Genomic DNA, 26,255 nt, shown 5'->3' on the forward strand with positions numbered 1-26,255 from the left:
TCTCGCTCTCTCTTTCTCGCTCTCTCTCTCTCGCTCTCTTTCTTGTGCTCTTTCTCTCTCTCTCTTTCTCTCTCTCTTCTCTCTCTCTCTTTCCTCTCTCTCTTTCCTCTCTTTCTCTCGCTCTCTTTCTCGCTCTCTTTCTCGCTCTCTCTTTCTCGCTCTCTCTTTCTCGCTCTCTCTTTCTCGCGCTCTCTTTCTCGCGCTCTCTTTCTCGCGCTCTCTTTCTCGCGCTCTCTTTCTCGCTCTCTTTCTCGCGCTCTCTTTCTCGCGCTCTCTTTCTCGCGCTCTCTTTCTCGCGCTCTCTTTCTCGCGCTCTCTTTCTCGCGCTCTCTTTCTCGCGCTCTCTTTCTCGCGCTCTCTTTCCTCGCGCTCTCTTTCCTCGCGCTCTCTTTCTCGCTCTCTTTCTCGCTCTCTTTCTCGCTCTCTTTCTCGCTCTCTTTCTCGCTCTCTTGCTCTCGCTCTCTTGCTCTCGCTCTCTTGCTCTCGCTCTCTTGCTCTCGCTCTCTTGCTCTCGCTCTCTTGCTCTCGCTCTCTTGCTTTCTCTCTCTCTCTCCTTCTCTCTCTCTCTCCTTCTCTCTCTCTCTCTCTCTCCTCTCTCTCTCTCTCTCAGGCACGTTACAAACAGAGTCTGGACCCCACAGTAGACGAGGTGAAGAAGCTGTGTACGTCCCTGAGACGCAACGCCAAGGAGGAGCGTGTCCTCTTCCACTACAATGGACACGGGGTCCCCCGACCCACCGTAAACGGGGAGATCTGGGTCTTCAACAAGGTGAGAGAAACATAGACATGCAGAAATACACGCGCGCCCAATGATGACTTCTGCCTCTACAGTCGTACTAAGACGAAAGTCCAGTCGTTGAATACACACGAACACAAACCCACACTAGCAGGTCCATTGGGTCAACTGATATGAGACTTAAACAAGTTATCCCACAGACACACCCACACCAACAACAAAAATAGTTATTACAGAAATACATAATGTTTTTGGACAACTCACACAAGGAAACACCCACTCTAAATGACACACGGCTCCTGTCTTGGTTTGGGCGCGGCCTCTCCCCAGTACACCCCAGAGCCTCTCCTCTTCCTCTCTTTATTCCCCTTAATGATGAGTCCTATAAAACCAGCCCTGCAGCCTACTGTCTGCTACGGTGTGCCAAGGTCCCATTGACCCCCCCCCCCCCCGGTCCACCTCCTAGAAACACTCCCACAGAGTATCTCCCAGTACAGCAGTCAGAAACAACACCAGGACTTTCATTGCTTCCCCTTGTCCAATCCAATAAGCGAATTGGGACGCAGCCGTACAGTTAAAACCATATCTACCCCTCTTTCTTTCATTTTTAGTGTTGACAAGGATGAAAAAGAATTGCTAGTTGTACATAGAACATTTCTATTTACCGGGCTGGAGGTGGCTATGACAGGTCATCTAAATTCTAATCTACCAACATGTTTAATAACCCCCCATCCTGTCTGTCTGTCCTGTAGAACTACACCCAGTACATCCCTCTGTCTGTGTACGACCTCCAGACGTGGATGGGCAGCCCCTCCATCTTCGTCTACGACTGCTCCAACGCAGGCATCATCGTCAAGTCTTTCAAACAGTTCGCCCTGCAGAGAGAGCAGGAGCTGGAGGTGGGTGGCAGAGAGATATACAGTGCATTAAGTATTCAGAGGCTTCAACTTTTCCCCACATTTTGTTACATTACAGGCTTATTCTAAAATGGATCAATTATATTTTCCTCATGAATCTACGCACAATACCCCAGAATGACAAACAACAGGTTTTAAGACATTTTTGTAAATGTATAAAAAACGATTTACATAAATTGCTATGAGACTCGAAATTGAGCTCAGGCACATCCTGTTTCCATAGATAATCTTTGAGATGTTCCTTCAACTTGATTGGAGTCCACCTGTGGTAAATTTAATTGATTGGGCATGATTTGGAAAGGCACACACCTGTCTATATAAAGTCCCACGTGATTTGGAAAGGCACACACCTGTCTATATAAGGTCCCACCGTTGACAGTGCATGTCAGAGCAAAAACCAAGCCATGAGGTCGAAGGAATTGTCCATAAAGCTCAGACAGAATGGCATGAGGCACAGGTCTGGGGTAGGGTACCTAAAAATGTCTGCGGCATTTTAGGTCCCCAAGAACACAGTGGCCTCAATCATTCTTAAATGGAAGAAGTTTGGAACCACCTAAACCCTTCCTAGAGCTGGACACCCGGCCAAACTGAGCAATTGAGGGAGAAAGGCCTTAGTCAGGGAGGTGACCCAGAAACCGATAGTCACTGACAGAGCTCCAGAGTTCCTCTGTGGAGATGGGAGAACCTTCCAGAAGGACAACCATCCCTGCAGCACTCCACCAATCACGCCTTTATGCTAGTGGCCAGACGGAAGCCACTCCTCAGTAAAAGGCACATGACAGCCCGCTTGGAGTTTGCCAAAAGACACCTAAAGACCATGAGAAACAAGATTCTCCAGTGTGAACCCAAGATTGAACTCTTTGGCCTGAATACCAAGCATCAAGTCTTGAGGAAACCTAGCACCATCCCTACGGTGAAGCTTGGTGGTGGTAGCATCATGCTGTGGGGATGTTTTTCAACAGCAGGGACTAGTCAGGATCGAGGGATTTTAACCTTTTTTTAAAGTACAGAGATCTTTGATGAAAATCTGCTCCAGAGCGCTCAGGACCTCATACTGAGGTGAAGGTTCACCTTCCAACAGGACAACGACCCTAAGCACACAGCCAAGACAATGCAGGAGTGGCTTCATGACAAGTCTCTGAATGTCCTTGAGTGGTCCGGAGAGTCTGGAGAGACTTTATAATAGCTGTGCAGAAACACCTCCCCATCCAACCTGACAGAGCCTGAGAGGATCTGCAGAGAAGAATGGGAGAAACTCCCCAAATACAGGTGTGTCGAGCTTTTAGCGTCATACCCAAGAAGACTTGAGGCTGTAATCACTGCCAAAGGTGCGTCAACAAAGTACTGAGTAAAAGGTCTGAATACTTATGTAAATGTCTTATTTCATTTATACATTTATACAGTTTAATCCATTTCAGAATAAGGATGTAATGTAACAAAATATGGGAAAAGTTAAGGGGTCTGAATACTTTGAATGCACTACACACACACACACACACACACACACACACACACAACCACTCCCGCAGCGAGACCAAGGTATGTGTGTGTATAATGCGCATTGAATTCCGAATGGCAAGCCAGCTAAACCTTTTGAATGGAAGAAGCGTTTCACAATCTCCTCTCTGTGATCCCAGCCTGCGAATAGGCAGCTGGAGCTAAATGAATTAATGATTAGTGTGTTGGTTTGGTCAGGATCTCCACTCCCTCTCCCTGCATCCCCTTTATTTCACTGTTTTCTTCTTCCCGGCATCTCAAGTGAATTTACAACACGCAGTTCAATTATTCATGGTGGAGATTGAACGCACTTCAGATTATATGGAATACAGCAGATAGAGAAAGAGGGCGAGCGAGAGGACAGGGAGGGATGATGAGATGCGGAGAGAGGGGGAAGAGGGCGAGCAATACAAAGGGGGAGGATGTAGGGAAAAGAGAAGTGGGAGAGGAAGGGATGGCGAAGGACGAAAGTGTTCCAATGCAGTCGAGAGACTGAGAAAAAGACGGACAGATTGTGAGAGGAGACTCATCCTTCACTGTGCAGTCACGCTAAGTTCAATACCTGCAACACAGCTTCTCTCCTCTCACCATCCATCCATTCAGGCTCTTTCTGCCCTGCTTCCTCGAACTCTTCTATCTACTCTACGTTTTAGAACACCTACTTATTCAAGGGTATTTCTTTATTTACTATTTTGTAGAATAATAGTGAAGACATCCAAACTATAAAATAACACACATGGAATCATGTAGTAACCAAAAAAGTGTTCAACAAATTAAAATTTATTTTATATTTGAGATTTTTCAAATAGCCACCCTTGGCCTTGATAACAGCTTTGCACACTCTTGGCATTCTCTAGACCATGAATGCTTTTCCAACAGTCTTGTTGGAAAGAAGGAGTTCCCACACATGCTGAGCACTTGTTGGCTGCTTTTCCTTCACTCTGCGGTCCAACTCATCCCAAACCATCATCTCAATTGGGTTGAGGTCGGCTGATTGTGGTGCAGCACTCTTCACTCTCCTTCTTGGTAAAATAGCCCTTACACAGCCTGGAGGTGTGTTGGGTCAACAAATGATAGTCCCACTAAGCCCAAACCAGATGGGATGGCGTATCGCGCCAGAATGCTGTGGTAGCTATGCTGGTTAAGTGTGCCTTGAATTCTAAATAAATCACAGACAGTGTCACCAGCAAAGCACCGTCACACCTCCTCCTCCATGCTTTACGGTGGGAAATACACATGCAGAGATCATCCGTTCACCCACACCGCGTCTCACAAAGACACGGCGGTTGGAACCATAAATATCTCATTTGGACTCCAGATTAAAGGACAAATGTCCACCGGTCTAATGTACATTGCTCACGTTTCTTGGCACATGCAAGTATCTTCTTCTTATTGGTGTCCGTTAGTAGTGGTTTCTTTGCAGCAATTCGACCATGAAGGCCCGATTCTCCTCTGAACAGTTGATGGTGAGACACAACACAACTGATTGGCTCAAATGCAGTTAAGAAGGAAAGAAATTCCTCAAATGAACTTTTAAGAAGGCACACCTGTTAATTGAAATGCATTCCAGGTGACTACCTCATGAACCTGGTTGAGAGAATGCCAAGAGTGTGCAAAGCTGTTATCAAGGCAAAGGGTGGCTGTTTGAAGAATCTCAAGTTTATTTTTTGATTAACACTTTTTTTGGCTCACTACCTGATTCCATAAGTGTTATTTCATCATTTTGATGTCTTCATTATTATTCAACAATGTAGAAAAAGTACAAATATAGAAAAACCCTTGAATGAGTACGTGTTCTGAAATGTTTGACCGGTGGTGTATATGTCCAACTCTTACCAGGCTAAGATAGCAGGATTCACTGCCCGATAGGGGGATGTAGAGATGGAGAGAGACGAGGCCCAGTGGCCCATCAATAACACTTAAAGCTGTCAGCGTGTGAAAGGCGGTAGAGCAAGGTGGGCAGGGAAGGAAGAGAGAGAGAGGGACAGAGATGGCAACAGAGGTCTAGAGCGAAAGGGCAAGGAAGAGGGATAGAGTAGTGTTTGCTCCTCAGCTGTTAAAAAGTCTTGGTGTAATTGGCCACTGGGTTCTCTTTGGGTCACTATGGGCTAAAGCTCTTAGCTCCAGCCAGCTGGAACTGTTGTCAAATCAAATTGTATTTGTTGCGTACACGTGTTTAGCTGATGTTATTGTGGGTGTAGTGAAATGCTTGTGTTTCTAGCTCCAACAATGCAGTAATATCTAACACGTAATGTCAAACAATTACACACAATACAGACATCTAAAGGAATGGAATTAAGAATATATAAATATTTGGGCGAGCAATGTCAGAGCGGCAAAAACTAAGATACAGTAGAATAGGATAGAATACAGTATATGCATATGAGAAGAGTAATGGAAAATTTGTAAACATTATTAAAGTGACCAGTGATTCCTAGTCTAGATAGGGCAGCAGCCTTTAATATGCTAGTAATGGCTATTTAGCAGTCTGATGGCCTTGAAATGGAAGCTGTTTTTCAGTCTCTCGTTCCCAGCTTTGATGCACTTGTACTGACCTCGCCTTCTGGATGATATATTGCAATATGGGCCATGTGATTGAATGGAATTTAATGTGCCATAACGGAACTGTCTTTTGGGCCTCCCGAGTGGCGCAGTGGTCTAAGGCACTTCATCGCATTGCTAGCTGTGCCACTAGAGATTCTGGGTTCGAGTCCAGGCTCTGTCGCAGCCGGCCGCGATTTGGCCGACAGGGATGTCCTTGTCCCATCGCGCACTAGTGACTCATGTGGCGGGCCCGGCGCAGTGCACACTGACACGGTCGCCAGGTGTACGCCAATTGGTGCGGCTGGCTTCCGGGTTAAGAAGCGGTGTGGCTGGGTTGTGTTTCGGAGGACGCATGGCTCTCGGACCTTCGCCTCTCCCAAGTCCCTACGGGAGTCGCCGCGATGAGACAACACTAATTATCAATTGGATACCATGAAATTGGGGTGAAAAAGGGCAAAAAATAAATAAATAATAAAACTGTCTTTCAATAAAAATAAGTGACATTTTGAACAAACCTTATTCAACAACAAATATCAGCTGGCGGAAAGCAAAAGGGCTCCACTTTACACCTTAGTGCACATCTCCCCCACCTGCACAGCAACAGGAAGAGAGGGATGGGGGAGTGATGGAGAGAGAGTTGGAGGAGGGGGGTGGAAGGATGAATGGCACTTGGGAGGGAGAGAAAAGAGAGGGGGGGGATAGATGAAAGAGGAATATTGAAATAGGATGAGGGTGGTAGAGGAAGGAGAGACGGGGAGGGAGGTAGTTCCGGAAGACTATTAAAGATGCATGACGGTACCAAGGCAGGGAGTCCCCCTCCATCCCTGTTTCTACACACACACACACACACACACACACAGGGACAGACCTGATCCTTTTTTAAAAGTGGGAAATAGGGGGATTGGTGTGGAAGGATGGGGAGGCCTCTCTCTCCTCTCTCTAACAGACATGCAACCTTCAGTCAGGGGCTTGGTGTCTGAGTGCTCGGTTATGTGCAGTCTGCTTCCTGCTAAATATTTCAGAACTTACTGTATGGAGTCAGCAGTATGATGCTCACCGCATCGTCATCTGCTGCCGTGGAAATGACTGTGTGTCCGTGCTCTTTCTTTTTGGGGGGATGGCATCTGATTGTCACGCATTTGTCTGTTTTGGTATATCTGTTCTCAGTCAATGCACACTTCCGTGTGTGCTTGTTGTCTCCTTGCTCTGTCTGTGTGTGTGTTTCTGTGCACGTGTATACTCCCCCCTGATTAGTTCTGTGAATTAGTGTACGCCAATTAAATACCACAATTAAATACCACATTACTGCCATTGTTTTTTACATACCCCAGTGTGATGAAAATAAAATCCTTCCATGATTGTAATGCAAATTTATGAGATTACGATATGCTAATATGTTAATATGCTAATTACCGAAAAGCAGACGGTTTAGGCAGTAATGTGGTATTTACCATGAGGTGTGTTGTTTACCCGTATCACAATATCCCAAATGATTTGTGTAACAATATTGTTCCACCATCGTTGATCCATCGCCATGCATTATGGAGGAGTTAAAACATCCATGCTGCGTTGGTGGGCGTAACATTCCCCATTTCATCATTAAGGAGTGACGAGAAGATGTAATCGTACGAGACACTGACATGCACAGTGTTCATACGCCAGCACACACACACACACACACGCGCGTGTCCCTATTAATCCAGACAGGTCTGAGGAGAGCTATAGGTTTCGTAGTGCTATTTTATGAGTGTGTATCTAAAAGCAATGAAGACTCACGTGGACGTCACACTGAGATGTCAGCTAGCTTGCAGGTCCTACATTTAGTTTCCTTTCTCTGGAGTCTCCTCATTATAACAAGCTAAAATTAGAGAGGAAGGTTCTTCTGCCCATAGCTCTGTTGCACCCTGATCTGAGATGTGTAGTCATACAACACACTGAATCTCACACACACGCACACCTTACTTTTCATGCCTTTTCATGTTTTGGAGTGTTGAATTTGCACATCACCGAAGGGGGAAAATCTGGAGAAAATGGTGGTCTGTCTGTCTGGCTGTGTTTCAGTGTGTCTGTTTACCAGCGAGCCCTTAGGAAAACATGACCAGCCTTCCATCGTCTGCACTCTGGTCTAAGAGGCGTTAATAAATCAAAAATAAGCCTAGGTTTACCAAGCCTTGCATCAGATGTTGAGGAGTTGTGAGGAGAATTGAGCTATTTTCACCTCACTTTTTCCAGATTGTGTGAGTGCCGTGTGAGTGCCGTGTGAGTGCCGCACATTCCCTTTTCTCCCTATTGCCTAAGGAGATGTGAGGACAGCCTGATCAACTGGGCATGTGTCCCTGGTCTACTGCGCTCTATGTAAGTGTTTAGGTTGACACTTTGAAGAAGACCTTTCACTTCCTTTCTGCACAGTAATTCTAGCCAGCTTTAAAAACAAGTGTATTTAGCACTTAAAGCAGTATTTCCCTTTTCTCTCACGGATGAAATGGTACTAGGAGTGGCAGGTAAATCTCAATCTCCTGTGTGCAATGAAAAGTCCCACTCTTCAGCACGCGGTACCATCCATCTAGCTATCTAGCTATCATAAGGCTAGATGGACAAAGTGCTTAAAATTGTGTTGCATTCTATCATATGCATCAGCAATGTCATCAGTACAAAATCTCCAGATCCTTGCCTGAAACTCGGCCGCACGTCACGTGTTGTTGGTCATTAGAAGATTTAGGCTGCGCCAGAATTGTAGAATTATGTCAGAACTCACACATTTGAAGCTCGAAAGTACAAGCGCTTCAGTCATAAGTCTGAAGTATTTATAAGCCCGGGGAGTCCGTGGTCAAACAGCCCTGGGTGAGGAGGGGAAGGGAGCACTCCGAGGTCGTCAAATGGAAAATGGAGCTCACCTCCACAAGCTGCCTAGAGGCAGACTGACATCAAACCAGGTCTGGATGGAACTACACACCCATACCAGGAGTAGACACACACACATACGTATGCACATACACTCAGGCACAAACGTACACACACACCTGTCCATTCCACACACACACACACACACGCTCTCTCACACCTTTGTATTCATGGCATTGTACAGGTGGGTCAAGCTCCCCAGAATGATTATATCACATTTATCCAGTATCTGCTCCAGAGGCTTTGTTCAGAATACACTATGCTATCGGACACCTCCCCCACCCTGAACTCCAAAAGCTCTTTTCCACATCTCATTACTGGGTGATAGCAGAAGTTTATAGGAGTGAGAGGATCCAATGTCCTGAAGGTTTTCACTCCCTCTCTCTGACCTGCACATCCCTCTGGCCTATTATCTGTCTCTTCTTTTTTTCTGCTGGTTCTCTTCTTGTTCTTTTATCTGGTCCTCTCTCTTGCTCGGTGTTACCATCTCTGTTTTTTTTTTTTTCCCCTTCTCTCTTGTTCTGTCATCTTGTTCTGTGTCTACTGTTATTTCTCTTTCCCTGTTCGCTTTTTGACTTTATTTACATTTGAGTCAGTTAGCAGTGTTCTTATCCAGAGTGACTTACATTTTAGGGGGGGGGGTTCTGCGAGTTCAGTATTACATATTGTCTCTATTATGCCCGGGTGTTCTCTGTTTTTCTGGACTTTTTTTATTTTATTTTTGAATTAGAACTCCTATTTTATTCGGACGGGGATAGCATGGAATCGGTGTGTCCGTCTGTGCAGCTAATCTGTTTGACCTGTGTCTCTGTATAGCCTGTCCCTCTATTAGCCTCATCTCCAATCCAAGTCTTTTTTGTCCTCTTCCAGGTGGCAGCCATTAACCCCAACCACCCCCTGGCCCAGATGCCTCTCCCCCCCTCCATGAAGAACTGTATCCAGCTGGCCGCCTGCGAGGCCTCAGAGCTACTGCCCATGAACCCTGACCTTCCCGCTGACCTCTTCACCTCTTGCCTCACCACGCCCATCAAGATCGCCCTGCGCTGGTAAGAGCCACAGTGGACCAGCCAAAAGATGGATCACTCCAACTTAAAACTCCTTATTCTCAGACACCCTGTCTAAGCGGCGTACTTTCCTTGTTCCATGATATTGATATTAGTATGCCAAATAAATGATTTAGATATATTTTCCATAACTATGGTCAGTGGTAGACATCCCTGCTCTCTAAAGCAATTGATGCGTCATTAGTTTTGAACATATTTGAACATACTGTACTTTGGGGGAATATATTGGTATGGCCTTCATTTGACATACTAATATAATTGGATATCATTCCATATTCCGTTGTATTTTCTGCCTCTAGTGCTGTCTCTGTGTGGTACAGCTGATTTAGTATGTAGATCACACTGAGGGGAGTCTTGCTTACCAACCACAGGTGATTTCATCACCTCTAAAGATCCCCTGTCACTTTACCATGCGTGCCCACACACACACACGGCCATCTGTATGATGTGTCATTTATGTAATGATTGAGTGACGATTAGGGTCGTAGGGCACGACAATATAGTTGTGGGTTGATGTCTGGCAGAGAGGTGGTTCAACTGGGACGCCAGCACAGGAATCCTCTTGGGAAAGGGTCACGGTCAGTTTGTCTAAAGGGGAGAACATGGACATTGAATTAAGATGTCACCCGTGTTCAACTTCATGGCGTGTTTTTAATGAACATGACTCTGGCATTGCGGTGTGTTCTCTGTAGTGTGTTTTCTCCTCTGTTGCTCATGAGTGGAGACCTCCGAATTCTCTGTCTATCCAATCATCAGTGTATTTTCTTTGTGTGTGTGTGTGTCATTGCCGAGATGGCAGTAACTGAGTTCATGAAATGAGTTTGGTATTCACAATGGGATTAGGCCACGGGCCCAAATCTATCCAATCTGTGCATATTAAACGTGATGCTCCATAAGCCGGAACATCTCTCTCCTCACTTTCATTGTCTATCTATGCAATTCAAAGGGATTTATTGGCATGGGAAACATGTTTACGTTGCCAAAGCCCATGAAATAGCTCATAAATAAAAGTGAAATAAACAATACATGAACAGGAGACATTACACTCACACAAGTTCCAAAGGAATAAGACACATTTCAAATGTCATATTGTGGCTGTATACAGTGTTGTAACGATGTGCAAATAGTTAAAGGGAAAATAAATAAACATAAATATGGGTTGTATTTACAATAGGGTTTGTTCTTCACTTGTTGCCCTTTTCTTGTGGCAACAGGTCACATCTCGCTGCTGTGATGGCACACCGTGGTATTTAACCCAATGTATATGGGAGTTTATCAAGATTGGACTTGTTTTTGAATTCTTTGTGGGTCTGTGTAATCCGAGGTAAATATGTGTCTCAAATATGATCATACATTTGGCATAGGAAGGGGTAAGGAAGTGCAGCTCAGTTTTCTCACCTCATTTTGTGGGCAGTGTGCACAAAGTCTTCTCTTGAGAGCCAGGTCTGCCTACGGGGGCCTCTCTCAATAGCAAGGCTATGAGCACTGAGTCTGTACGTAGTCAAAGCTTTTCTAATGTTGGGTCAGTCAGTGGTCAAGTATTCTGCCACTGTGTGCTCTGTTTGGTGCCAAATAGCATTCTAGTTTGCTCTTTCCAATGTGTCAAGTTATCTTTTTGTTTTCTCATGATTTGGTTGGGTCTAATTGTGTTGCTGCCTGGGGCTCTGTTTGTGTTTGCGAACAGAGCCCCAGGACCAGCTTGCTTAGGGGACTCTTCTCCAGGTTCAGCTGTCTGTAGGTGATGGCTTTGTTATGGAAGGTTTGGGAATCGCTTCCTTTTAGGTGGTTGTCGAATTTCTTGATATTATGCAGTTCATTTGGCTTTGATGCCTCATGATTGAGTATTGCTCTGTTCTAGTAGACTGTGGTTTTGCTGTGATCTGATAGGGGTGTCAGTGGGCTGACTGTGAACTCTCTGAGAGACTCTGGGTTGAGGTCAGTGATGAAGTAATCTACAATACTCCTGCCAAGGGATGATCTGTAGGTGTACCTACCGTAAGAGTCCCCTCGACGCCTACCATTGACTATGCACTGACACAACGTGAGACAGCTGCAGGAGTTGTGATCTGTTTTTGTTGGTTGTTTTGTTCTAGTTGTGTCTAGGGGGGCATATTTGGGAGGGAATGTCACCTCCAGGTAGGTGTTTGCCCACTGTGTGTTAAGTGTCTGGTTCTTGTCCGGTTCTGGTATTTATCTACCAAGGGAATTTTCTTCGATTATAATCACAGCCGTATATATCCCCCCCCAAGCAGACACATTGATGGCCCTGAACAAACTTTATTTGACTCTATGTAAACTGGAAACCACATATCCTGAGGCTGCATTCATTGTAGCTGGGGATTTTAACAAGGCTAATCTGAAAACAAGACTCCCTAAATTCTATCAGCATATTGATTGTGCTACCAGGGCTGGTAAAACCCTGGATCATTGTCAATCTAACTTCCGCGACGCATATAAAGCCCTCCCCCGCCCTCCTTTCGGAAAAGCTGACCACGACTCCATTTTGTTGCTTCCAGCCGACAGACAGAAACAAGCTCCCGCGCTCAGGTCTGTTCATCGCTGGTCCGGCCAACCTGATTCCAGATTGGTCTCGCTGGTCTGAGTGGGGTGTCTGTTTTTCTGTTGCTCCTGTGTGAGATGCTGGGGCTGCGGTTGAGGGTGACGTTCTTCAGGGTCCTGGGAAAGGTGGGGACTGCTGCCATTTGATTTTGAGGCACAGTCCCGTGAAATGCTTGCGTTCACCCGCTGTATGGTGGCAGGGTAAACTTATTTTTCTGGTAGCAGGGTGGCAATAACCACTTGTGCTTTGGGGAAAGTGGAAAATGCTTTTTCAATCACTCCCCTGAGTGCTGTGGCCACCCTTTCCTGCCTCACTCTCAGGTCGTTTGTGCCTGTGTGTATTATGATGTGGCTGGGGACCCTAGTCGGTCCTCTGACAGCTGCTCCAGGGTACCCCGAGTGTTCGGACACCAGAGTTTAGCCACTTGGTGTTTTGGACAAAGTTTCCTCTCATCAATGCATTTCCCATTTGAGTCAATGAGGAGCGCAATCTCTGGGTTCTGTGTGTCCTCAGTGGGGTTATTGTCAGGAGAGCTATCTGGCGGGGGCGGGTATCAGGAGGGGGAGTCTGCTGTGTTGGTGGATCCTGCCTTGTCTGTCCTGCTGTGGCGTTAAGGCTGTGGTTGAGGTCTGAAGTTGGCTGTTCTGTTGGCTTCTCTGGGAGGATGGCTCGCTCTCTCTCTCATGAGTGGTTGATTGTCACAACTCTGCTTTCTCACCTCCTGCAGTGCTGTGAGCTGTGCCATGTGTTCCTCGCTCTCCTCCTCCAAGTTCTCTCACCTCCGACCGGGGTGCAGCCAGCTTTCTCGGACAGCAGTCCATCTCCACCTTCAGCCCTCTGGGTACTTTTTGTGTGTGGGGGAGGGTTGTGCTGTTTTGTGTGTCTGGAGTCTGGACTAGCTCTCTGAGCTCCACCATGTCTCTCTCAAGCTCAGTGAATGTATCCCTCTCAGTGATGGAGGAGCAGTGCAGTTGTGGGACCTGGGTGTGTTTAGTGCTGGGGGGGGGGGGGCTATCCTCATCTGCAGTACAGTTTGAAGAGGTGTGATCAGACTCGCTCGAGGTGGGGGAGTCGTCACCGAGAGAAATCTTCTCCTGCTGTGCTCTCGCTGTGATTCTGTGGAAGTCCTTTTGGAAATGTATGACGCTGCCCTTCAACACCACTGTTCCATTTCCTACAGGTTGACAGAGGGTGTCTCAGGGTCCTCGTTTTCCACTATTCTGATTTGAACCACCCTCTGCCAATACCCTCTTAAAAGAGGGGTAGTGTGCTCTTATAGGTGTGTGCCATGCCCAGGGATGGTCTGTGTGGAAGATTAGGTTGCTTACTTTCCCATTTTTGTAGCAGTCAGCAAATAGTGTCTCTGGATTGTCCATGAGAACCTTTTCTTTGTACTCTTTCCGTGCCTTGTCATTTTTAATATCCAAGGGGTACTGGACTGTGGTGACCTCTGCACAGAGGGAAGCCATGCAGCAGGGGGGGAAAGAGGCCTCTGCATTTGGGTGGGGGAGGGACACTGCTGGATGAAAGCTCTCTAGGAGTGGCAACATGTATGCCAGGCCCTTTCATGTTAGGTTGAATGTCTGGTATACCATACAACTTCAATTAATAGCCCAGGCGTTTATTGGCTTCCATCACTGAACACAACCAGCGCCTCCCCTCACCTTGCAGTCTCGCCCTCGTCTGATCCACCTTGCAGTCTCGCCCTCGTCTGATCCACCTTGCAGTCTCGCCCTCGTCTGATCCACCTTGCAGTCTCGCCCTCGTCTGATCCACCCAGCGGTCTCGCCCTCGTCTGATCCACCCAGCGGTCTCGCCCTCGTCTGATCCACCCAGCGGTCTCGCCTCGTCTGATCCACCCAGCGGTCTCGCCCTCGTCTGATCCACCCAGCGGTCTCGCCTCGTCTGATCCACCCAGCGGTCTCGCCCTCGTCTGATCCACCCAGCGGTCTCGCCCTCGTCTGATCCACCCAGCGGTCTCGCCCTCGTCTGATCCACCCTGCGGTCTCGCCCTCGTCTGATCCACCCAGCGGTCTCGCCCTCGTCTGATCCACCCAGCGGTCTCGCCCTCGTCTGATCCACCCAGCGGTCTCGCCCTCGTCTGATCCACCCAGCGGTCTCGCCCTCGTCTGATCCACCCAGCGGTCTCGCCCTCGTCTGATCCACCCAGCGGTCTCGCCCTCGTCTGATCCACCCAGCGGTCTCGCCCTCGTCTGATCCACCCAGCGGTCTCGCCCTCGTCTGATCCACCCAGCGGTCGCCCTCGTCTGATCCACCCAGCGGTCTCGCCCTCGTCTGATCCACCCAGCGGTCTCGCCTCGTCTGATCCACCCAGCGGTCTCGCCCTCGTCTGATCCACCCAGCGGTCTCGCCTCGTCTGATCCACCCAGCGGTCTCGCCCTCGTCTGATCCACCCTGCGGTCTCGCCCTCGTCTGATCCACCCTGCGGTCTCGCCCTCGTCTGATCCACCCTGCGGTCTCGCCCTCGTCTGATCCACCCTGCGGTCTCGCCCTCGTCTGATCCACCCTGCGGTCGGTCTCGATCCACCCTGCCTCGCCCGTCTGATCCACCCTGCGGTCTCGCCCTCGTCTGATCCCCCTTGCGGTCTCGCCCTCGTCTGATCCCCCTTGCGGTCTCGCCCTCGTCTGATCCACCCTGCAGTCTCGCCCTCGTCTGATCCACCCTGCAGTCTCGACCTCCCCTCGTCTGATCCACCCTGCAGTCTCGACCTCACCTCGTCTGATCCACCCTGCAGTCTCGACCTCACCTCGTCTGATCCACCCTGCAGTCTCGACCTCACCTCGTCTGATCCACCCAGCAGTCTCGACCTCACCTCGTCTGATCCACCCAGCAGTCTCGACCTCACCTCGTCTGATCCACCCAGCAGTCTCGACCTCACCTCGTCTGATCCACCCAGCAGTCTCGACCTCGTCTAATCCACAGACAAACACTGAACCTTGACATTTTGACTTCGCCATTCTCGCACTTGTTTTTGGATCAATTCCAAAACGCCTGGCTTTTGCCTCGCTGGAATTTTGCTCTATGATTTGAGCTTTCTGCCCAACTTGTCCGAAAGATAAATTCTCATATGAAATTGGAGTTCCTCGATCCAAAATGGCTGTCACAATGTCCGATTGATAGAAATTGTACTTCTGGTAGTTGCTGTTCTCCATTTGACTCCTTAGAAATGACAAGGTCATGCCAGTTTGTGAAGCATTTCAGAGTAGACATTGTATTTGCAAAGCACTGTTTGCCAGATTCTAACATCATAAATGCTTTAGCAGGTTGTGAGCCCTTTGTAAATATCATTGACTGATGACGCTGAGATATGTTGGGTGAGGAGGACGGGCAAACTTCAAGATGTACTCAAAGGACATTTAAAAAGCAATTATTTTTTGTCAATAACACACTGGATTTCGATATTCTATTGTTACTGAAGGTCAACATATAAGACTTACGCCGGGTCCCAAATGGCATCATAGTCCCTATATAGTGGAGTACTTTAGACCAGAGACCTGTGGGGGCCCTATTTTGACCTTTAATGAGGTCTCTGTAGTGTCATTAATATGAATGACTTTAAAAACAGCAATTTCTGGACTTTGTTGGATTAACAATCAGGAATAGATTGGTCTCCGATGATCTCAGGTGTGCACACGTGACGTACAGACACGCGCCACTCATGTTTTTTCAATCAAAGGATGAGGTATAGGCTAATGGCTACTAAAAAAGACTAGAGTAGCCATTTCCTCTTCTGTATCAACTCTTTTCATGCTCAAAGGATCCATTATAGTGGGATGCATTGGTGTACAATAGTACGTTTTATAAGCATGGAATTCCCAGTGTCAACATTAAACTGGTCTGGTAAAAATAAAGGTTAGTGAAGAAGTAATTTAACTGTAGATAATATTTATATAGCCAAGTCTAATTGCTTAAGGATGTGATAGTCTTAGAGTAAACGTCATTGGATTGGTCATAACAGATGTTTTCCAATTCTAGAAATATCTATTATCAGCCCTTGAGGCTGCAGTGAAATCTGCCTCTCGCTCACTCTCACCCGGTCTCCCCTCCATGTTGAAAGAGGCGTGCTTCTCTCCTTAGCCAATTGCATTCAGCCCGGAGTGAGAAAAGGAGTGGGGGAAAAAAACAGACAAAGGCTCACCAGGACGTCAAGGCCTCTGCTTCCAAACCTGCAGAAATTACATAGAGGATAGTGAATGAAAGAGGGAAGGGGGAGAGAGCGAATGAACATAGGGAGAGATGCAGAGAGAGGGCTTCCTTGCTTACCAGAGCAAGAAAATCATTACTGATTTCCCTGTTAATGGAGGGGGAGAAGAGAAGAGTGTAAAAGGGGGGATGAAAAGAAAGGGAAAGGTATGAGGCAGGAAAGAAGAGAGGAAAGGCGGGAAGGGGAGAGGAAAGTAGTGGAGACGAGAGAAGCGGACAAGAAGGTTCTGTGGAGGAAGGAGAAGGGGGAGAAGAGAGCAGGGTTAAATAAGGAAAGGGGAAAGGAGGATTGTTATGCTTGATGGAGTCCGCATGCTTATCCACAGCCACTGGAAGTAGGGGTGCTGAGGGTGCTGCAGCACCCTTTTGATCAATGAAAAAACTACGAATAAAATGTCTGCTTTTTTAAAAACCAACTTAGTGCACTAAGCCTCATACTGCTGTATGAGCGGAGAGCGAGAAAAAAGATACTCGTCAGCAGAACGGGGAGAGAAATCTTCCCATAACCATTTGCTTATCAGAAGGTTGGGAGCATCATATGGCCTCGTGTGACTGTAGCTGAGTTGCTGCATCTTCCTGCTGAATCTTTAAAGAACACTCCTCTTCTGCTGCTCCTTCTGACCACACTCCTCATGCCAACCCCGTCACCTGGGCATCGTGTGTTTTTCACTAAGGAAGGTCTGACATACTCACACAAGCAAGCACAAACGCAAGCAAGTGCACACACACCGAGGCAGGCACACAAACGTGCACATATACACAGGCATGCACGTTTGTGTGTGCGTGCTTGAGCAGGGTTTAACGTGAAAAAGAAAATGCTTTCTCTCTACATTCTGAAGAAGTGGTACTCAGTGATGTGTTGTGGTGTTTTTGCCCCAAACGCAACAATTGTATTCAGGACGAAAAGTGAATTTCTTTGACACGTGTTTTTGCAATTTTAGTGTCTTATTGCAAACAGGATGCATGTTTTGGAATATTTTTTTTCTATACAGGCTACCTCCTTTTCACTCTGTCTTTTAGGTTGGTATTGTGGAGTAACTACAATGTTGTTGAACCGTCCTCAGTTTTATTCTATCACAACCATTCAACTGTCTTAAAGTCACCACTGGCCTCATGGTGAAATCCCTGAGCGGTTTCCTTCCTCTCCGGCAACTGAGTTAGAAAGGATGCCTGTATCTTTGTAATGACTGGGTGTATTGAAACACCATACAAAGTGGAACTAATAACTTCACCATGCTCAAAGGGATATTCAGAGCCTGCTTTTTTAAATGTTGACCCATCTACCAATAGGTGCCCTTCTATGCGAGACTTTGGAAAACCTCCCAAGACTCTATGGTTGAATCTGTATTTAGATTCCCTGCTCGACTGAGGGACCTTACAGATAATCAAATGTATGTGTGGGGTACAGAGATTAAGTCGTCATTAAAAAGAAAATCTGTCCATGCAACTTTTTACGTGACTTTTTAAGCACATCTTTACTCCAGAGCTTATTTAGGCCATAGCAAAGGGGTTAAATACTTTCAAATACTTTGACATTTCAGCTCTTCATTTATTCATTTGTAAAAATGTCTAAAAACATAATTCCACTTTGGCGTTATGGGGTGTTGTGTTTAGGCCAGTGACAAACTCTTAATTTAATGCATTTTTTTAAATTCAGGCTGTACCAACAAAAAAGTCAAGGGGCGTGAATACTTTCAGAAGGCACTGTACCTTAAAGTAGAGAGCTGCATTGATCTCTGTCGGATCCAGCAAGTCCTCCGGGTATCCCGCGTGTCTCAACAGAGACACTAGCCGGAGCATGGGGTCAGACAGACGACTTTGGGATGAAACTATTTTGGTTGTCCAGCAGATTATTTGGAAATGGTTGTCTTTCTCCTTTGTGTGGCACAGTTATAGGATGTCACCTTTCCAACAAGTCAGTCTGTCAAATTTCTGCCCTGGTTAACGGCAAGTACATGTTATTGTAAAGTGGAAACGTCTAGGAGCAACAACAGTGGTAGGCCACAAAAGCTTCCAGAACGGGACCATCGAGTGCTGAACCGTGTAAAAATCTGTCCTCGGTTGCACACCCACTACTGAGTTCCAAACTGCCCCTGGAAGCAACATCAGTACAAGAACTGTTCGCCAGGAGCTTCTTGAAATGGTTTTTCATGGCCGAGCAGCCACACACAAGCCTAAGGTTACTATGCGCAATGCCAAGTGTTGGCTGGAGTTGTGTAAATTTTGCCGCAATTGGATTCTGGAGTAGTGGAAACGCATTCTCTGGGGTGATTGATCACGCTTCACCATCTGGCAGTCCGACAGACAAATCTGGTTTTGACGGATGCCAACTGTAAGGTTTGGTGGATAAGGAACGATGGTCTGGGGCTGTTTTTTTTCATGTTTCGGTCTAGGCCCCTTAGTTCCAGTTAAGGGAAATCTTAACACTACAGCATACGATGACATTTTAGACGATTAAGTCTTTCCAACTTTGTGCGAACAGTTTGGGGAATGCCCTTTCCTGTTTCAGCCAGACAATGCCTCAGAAATGTGCACAGAAATGGTTTGTTGAGATTGGTGTGGAAGAAACTGGGTGGCCTGAACAGAGCCCTGACCTCAACCTCATCGAACACCTTTGGGATGTATTGGAATGCATACTGCGAGCCTGGCCTAATCACCCAACATCAGTGATTGACCTCACTAATGCTCCAACATCTAGTGGAAAGCTTTCCCAGTAGAGTGGAGGCTGTTATAGCAGCAAAGGGGGGGATCAACTCCATATTAATGCCCATGATTTTGGAATGACATGTTCAACGAGCAGGTGTCCATATACTTTTGGTCATGTAGTATAGGCTCTATCCTCTTTGCAAAACGTAGCAAGTGTTGGATCGCATCATTCTCGCTGTTTCCAGTTCAGTAGCCATCCCTGCGAGGTCAGCTGTGGATGTGGTCCCAATGAAATAAAGTAGGCAATAGCCTATGCATGGGTGGAGAAGCACGGGGCAGTTACCTTTCCAAGGAAATGTACTTCCTAAATATGATTAGGCTATAGTTAACAACATTGCGTAGAAATAAATATTGATCATCCATATTTCTGTCTGAAAATCTTCTCACTGCTAAATGGTGGACTATGAACATTGCTCAAGAGAAAGTGCAAGTCTGTCCTACTCTGCTCACTTCAACTACATCTATCATATTGGGTGTAGCGGGATGAAGAAATCAGTCTCTACCTTGGAGTACCTTAGAATACTTTGGAACTTTCTCAGACTGCCGAGGAAACCCTGGGCTAAAATGCACTGCCGTTTTGAATGCAACTCCGCGTTTTATCAATTCTATTGCTGTTGTCACCAAACGATCGACTTGTCGATCTACAAGGAATTCCTAGTCGATCACAAAACATTTCTGTAGAAAAGCCAAGGATAACCCTTGCCACAGAGTTTCGAAACCCAGAGGCGCAACATTGTGAGACTTCCGGGAACGCTCGCGAAACAGACCAAGTAGGGTAAGTCAACGATTCTTAATTATGTTTATTTTCTAGATCTCTAAAGGCACAATCTAGATTCGAACCGATGTCTTAAGTTGTTGAACATGTTATTTCTACAACCCTGTGAAAGTGACAAACTGACAGGTTTCCGTTTTCATCAAAAACAACTTCAAATCGAATGAGTGCTTTGGATTTGACAGCCTGGCCATGCGCAGTTCAGCACATGACGACCGTTCGACCCGATGAGGTGTTTCTGTGCTTCGCTAGCCAACGTCACCATGACATTGGAGAAGCAGTTCCCGCTAAATGCATTGGATTGATTGAAATGTGAGTTTACGTCCCCACATTTTGTAGTCACCACAGAGAAGAACAACAGCTACATTTACATTATACTCTGTGTGTTATACCCTCCCATGTTTCCTCCTTCCCCCCTGTTGACTAAGGAGATGTGAGGACAGAGAGAATGAGTAGTTCGTTTACTGACGCATTTTCATTCAGAATTGATCAGTGTGGTGCCTTTTTGAAGGTGTACTGTCACTCACAACATCCTAGATAATGAAAAGAAGCTACTTGAGTTGAGAGGAAAGGCTTAGTTTTCAGGAGGGAAGCGAAGGTCGCCCTCATGCATGCACGAAAGCGTGCACACGCGTGCACTTTTCTTTTTCTGTTATGTGTGTTTGCATGAGTGTGAGAACTTAGCTTCCTTAGCGAAAACACACACCATCCCCAGATGGTATGAGATTGAGGCAGTCACCTGTCAAGGAGTTGGCAGCAGAACAGAAGTCTTGTTTAAAGATTCAACAGGAAGATGGTGCTTCTCAGCTCCTCACAGTCACGAGGGCACGACTGGCTCCTAACCATCCGATAAGCATGTTGAGTCCCTCAAGAATCACTATCCTCATTTCCTTTCCTTAGTTAACCCTCCTTCTCCCCTTCATTCCAACCTCCTCAGATCTTTCTCACGCATCTTTCCTCTCCCTTCCTCATTTCTCCACCCCTTCCTCCTTTCCTCTCTCCTTCTCCCCTTTCCTCCCTCATACTTTTCCCTTTCTTTTTATCCCCTCTTGTTCCATCCTTTCCTGTTTTCTCACCATCTCTGCTCTTCTCCTTTCCCCCTCCATTACCATAGCCACTCTCTATCTGAACATCGGGGAAATCCCTTGAAGCCAGTGCTCTATCAGTAATGATTTTCTGCTCTGGTGAGCAAGGAATCTCTCTCCCTCTCTATATTCGCACTAACTATCTCATCCCCATCTTTCATTCTCTTCCCTTTGTGCGTTTTATGCAGGTTTGGAAGCAGAGGTATGCCTGTCTTAGTTAGCTTTCTCGTCTGTTTTTCTCACTGCGGCTCTGAATGCAATTAGCTAAGGAGAGAAGCACATGCCTCTTTCAGCATGGAAGGGAGAAAGAGACAGATTTCACTGCAGTCTCGAGACCGGGCTGATAATGGATATTTCTAGTATTGGAAATCATTCTTTGTTATGACCCATCCAATAGCTTTACTCTGACTATCAAATCCTTAAGCAATTTGGTACATGGCTATATAAATATTATATACATTTTTTATTTTACCAGATAAGTTGTGGCGAAGTGAGCCAATTGGGAACAAAGGATCAGGTGGCCATGATAATATAAGATGTTGGGTTTGAAATTTAGCCAAGACACAATATACTTGCAACAAATACCAAGAGCTGTATGGTGATGACTCAGACCTCAGTTTATTGTCACAACCAAAGAGTATTGCTACTTTTTTGGTATGACATGCCTATTAATGTCCTTCCCCAGTGGTATTATTGTACGCCAATGCATCCCACTATAATGGATCCCGAGAGCATGAAAAGATAGCTGACAAAGGAAAGGAAATGATTTCTCCAGTCTTTCACTTTTTTATCAGAAACTGCCTTTTCAAATAATATCAAGGTTTATTTGTCACGTGCGCCGAATACAACAGTGAAATGCTTACTTACAGGCTCTAACCAACAGTACAAAAAAGGTATTAGGTGAACAATGGGTAAGTAAAGAAATAAAAACAACAGTAAAAAGACAGTGAAAAATAACAGCAGCAAGGTACCCGTTAGCCTATACGTCATCCTTAGAAAAACAACATATGCGAGCGACAAATGCCTGTCTGCATGTGTCTGCATGTGTGCCCGTGTGAGGCCTTTCCCAAGTTCTTGCCAATACTTGTCAATTTGTACTAGAAATGCTAAGACTCGTACCGTGAACTTCAATTAATATCCTGGCCGTTTGTTTGCTTAAAACACTGAACAAGACAGGCGCTTTTTAGAGAGATATTTATTTTTGTGCAAGGAGTCTATTTCCTTAATGCACACAGCTTTTGCCCATTTGCATAGTTGTTTAATTCCAGCATTTACTTCCAACAATTTAATCAATTTCCAAATTTCCTGCATAATGCATTTTCATTTACACATGGTCACATTTCTTATGCCTCTAAAATAAAACATTTAAATAAACTTTTCCTTGACAGAAGCCTTGTTATATTTTTTTGCCGTTCTTACCTTCTCCACTCTAGAGGGCATGTCAGAGCAATTTCTTATTCCCAAAATGTCTAAAACTATTTTTGCTTTGTCATAATGGATAGTGTGTAGATTTTTATTTTTTTCCCCTGATCAATTTAATCCATTTTAAAACAAGGCTGTAATGTAACCAAATGTGGAAAAAGTCAAGGGGTCTGAATACTTTCTGAATGCACTGTCTAATGGAAGAAGTCCCTCGAGAGGACCTGTGTTCTGAAAGATGAGACGTTGAGGACGATAATACATACAGTTTTGATGTCATTAGGGGTGTGATCTTTTAAATATTAAAACCTTTAAACAAAATTGGGATCCTTATATATAATTTTAAACATCCTCTCTGTCAACTGCTTTTATTTTCAGCAAACTTAATGTGTAAGTATTTGTATGAACATAAGATTCAACAACTGAGAAATAAACTGAACAAGTTCCACAGACATGCGGCTAGCATAAATTTAATGAGTCCCTGAACGGGGGGGGGGGGGGTCAAAATCAAATCAAACAGTCAGTATCTGGTGTGGCCACCAGCTGCATTAAGTACTGCAGTGCATCTCTGCTCATGGACTGCACCAGATTTGCCAGTTCTTGCTGTGAGATGTTACCCCACTATTTCACCAAGGCACCTGCAAATTGAGACATTTCTGGGGGGATTGGCCCTAGCCCCCACCCTCCGGCGCAACAGGTCACAGACCTGCTCAATGGAATTGAGATCCGTGCTCTTCGCTGGCCATGGCAGAACACTGACATTCCTGTCTTGCAAGAAATCACTCACAGATCGAGCAGTATGGCTGGTGGCATTGTCATGCTGGAGGGTCATGTCAGGATGAGCCTGCAGGAAGTGTACCACATGAGGGAGGAGGATGTCTTTCCTGTAACGCACAGTGTTGAGATTACCTGCAATGACAACAAGCTCAGTCCGATGATGCTGTGACACACCGCCCCAGACCATGACGGACCCTCCACCTTCAAATCGACCCTGCTTCCAAGAGTACAGGTCTCGGTGTTATGCTCAATCCTTCGACGATGAATGCTAATCCAACCATCACCCCTGGTGAGACAAAACCGTGACTCGTCAGTGAAGAGCACTTGCCAGTCCTGTCTGGTCCAGCGACGGTGGGCTTGTGCCCATAGGTGACATTGTTGCCGGTGATGTCTGCCTTACAGCAGGCCTACAAGCCCTCAGTCCAGCCTCTCTCAGCCTATTGCAGAGAGTCTGATAACTAATGGAGGGATTGTGTGTTCCTGATGTAACTCGGGCAGTTGTTGTTGCCATCCTGTGTCTTTCCATCAGGTGTGATGTTCGGATGTACCGATCCTGTGCAGGTGTTGTTACACGTGGTCTGCCACAGTACGGACATTGCAATTCATTGCCCTGGCCACATCTGCAGTCCTCATGCCTCCTTGCAGCATGCCTAAGGCACGTTGACACAAATGAGCAGGGACCCTAGGCATCTTTCTTTTGGTGTTTTTCAGAGTTAGTAGAAAGGCCTGTTTAGTGTACTAAGTTTTTATAACTGTGACCTTAATTGCCTACCTTCTGTAAGCTGTTAGTGTGTTAACGACCGTTCCACAGGTGCATGTTCATTAAATGTTTACGGTTCATTGAACAAGCATGGGAAACCGTGTTCAAACCCTTTACAATGAAGATCTGTGAAGTTATTTCGATTTTTACGAATTATCTTTGAAAGACTGAAAAGGTAACTTTAAAAAAAATGAGTTTATATGGGTCAGACTTACGTTTTTCAAAGTAGCAAAAATATAAAACAACAATTACAATTCCCTTCAAGGCTTTTTTATGTTCATTGGAATGTCACCTATGCAATTATATTAGTTATATTCAATAATAAAGCCAATTCATTTTTATTGTGATTCATATGAATGTTCCCTAGTAAAATGTCATTCAGCAGAACACTAAGTATTTAAAAAAGATATTTATTTTTTTCATAATCACAAGGTTATATATCAGAAATATATGGCAGAAATATAACTACCCAGAAAAAAGTAAATTATTTATTTTTAATACCACATTTGATGCATCTCGGGCTTACACTGGGAAAAAAAATCTAAAATGTAGGAAAATATCTTTCACTTCATCCTTTTGAGATTTGTTTTTGTCTCTCTGAGTCAACAAAAAAGAAATTGTATTTTAATATAAAATACTGGTGTTATACTGTATGACAATATTTTGTTATCCTTAATGACACATCACTACGGCCCACAAATTTTGATTAAATGTGATTCCTTTAGCAATGACAGTAATGATCCTATTATTAGTAGCAGTAATAGTATTTTTCTTTTTAGCAATTTAAGGTATAAAACTGTGTGAAAAACAGATTAAGATGTTTCAAATGTGTAGGCTAGCTGAACTTAGATATCTTCCATACTAGAGAGAGAGAAATTACCCATATGCCACACACTTAAAGAACATGGGGTTTTACAATGCAGCATAGGTTAACTGACACATGAGGTACAAGTTAATTAACGTAGGATTAAATCAGCATTGAACATTTCCAACAAAGCATTTAATTAAAAAACATTCCATAAACATTGTGCAAAAAAAGGTTTGCTTGAAGTCATCACGAAACACCTGGATATCTTTCTCAAAGTAATATCATGACATCACATCGTTTTTACTTTTGCAGGCGCTTGCAACGCTTTGATACTGTTTTCACTTTTTCTGGAGTGGAGGAAGCAAGTGGTTGCTCCAGTGTTTGAGATTGAGGCTCAAGGGATTGTTTGAGTTCTGGAGTCAATGACTCAGGTGGTTGCTCCAGCTCTGGAGGTGCAGGTTCATGTTGTACTTGCACAGTTGATACTGTAGTGAAGTTAATCACCACATTAATTTATTAGATTTGTTTTCACAGCGGTGCCTCTGATTTTAATCAACTTTTCCCCCAATATTTTTCTGCATCAGATTGTGTCATCGTATGGATCGGTGGATGATCAGGAGTGACATGCTTCTTCTCTGATATCTAAAAACGAAAATGCAATAGTTTTAACACTGGCACTGAATAGGATCCGCATCCATTAAATGTTATTAGTAGTCTATTAATAGTAGGCTATACAATGACACTTAATCAAAGTTTAAAAGTCAAATCAACTCCCTCTCCCTTTCTCTCTTAGCATGTTTTGTTACTATTTCAAATCAAATCAATTCAAATCAAATTTTATTATTCACAGGTGCCGAATACAGTGAAACGCTTATTTACATGCCCCTAACCAACAATGCAATGCAAATAGTCTGGGTAGCCGTTTGACTCTGTGTTCAGGAGTCTTATGGCTTGGGGGTAGAATCTGTTTAGAAACCTCTTGGACCGCTTGCCGTGCTGTAGCAGAGAGAACAGTCTATGACTAGGGTGGCTGGAGTCTTTGACCATTTTTAGGGCCTTCCTCTGGCACCGCCTGGTATAGAAGTCCTGGATAGCAGGAAGCTTGGCCCCAGTGTTGCACTGGGTCGTACGCACTACCCTCTGTTAGTGCCTTGCGGTCAGAGGCCTAGAAGTTGGTGTGCTTGGACCATGTTAGTTTGTTGATGTGAGCACCAAGGAACTTGATTCTCTCAAGCTGCTCCACTGCAGCTCCGTCGACGAGAATGGGAGCTTGCTCGGTCCTCCCTTTCCTGTAGTCCACAATCATCTCTTTGTCTTGATCATGTTGAGGGAGAGGTTGTTCTGGCACCACACGGCCAGGTCTCTGAAGACCTCCCTATAGGCTGTCTCGTGGTTGTCGGTGATCAGGCCTACCACTGTTGTGTCATCGGCAAATGTAATGATGGTGTTGGAGTCGTGCCTGGCTGTGCAGTCACAAGTGAACA

General features: G+C 45.4%; 1 protein-coding gene across 7 annotated transcripts in view; it reads left to right on the forward strand.

The window, feature by feature from the left end:
• LOC135522894 (regulatory-associated protein of mTOR) overlaps positions 1–26,255 on the forward strand; it is a 211,878-nt gene that overhangs the window by 68,669 nt on the left and 116,954 nt on the right. For all 7 annotated transcript variants that reach the window (XM_064949578.1, XM_064949609.1, XM_064949587.1 and 4 more), the window contains exons 5-7: positions 611–769; positions 1,489–1,635; positions 9,466–9,641. In XM_064949578.1, coding sequence (XP_064805650.1) covers positions 611–769; positions 1,489–1,635; positions 9,466–9,641 — 482 coding nt within the window. The remainder of the gene's footprint in view (positions 1–610; positions 770–1,488; positions 1,636–9,465; positions 9,642–26,255) is intronic.

The sequence above is a fragment of the Oncorhynchus masou genome, chromosome 4 (genome assembly GCF_036934945.1).
Source record: "Oncorhynchus masou masou isolate Uvic2021 chromosome 4, UVic_Omas_1.1, whole genome shotgun sequence".
Lineage (NCBI taxonomy): Eukaryota > Metazoa > Chordata > Actinopteri > Salmoniformes > Salmonidae > Oncorhynchus > Oncorhynchus masou.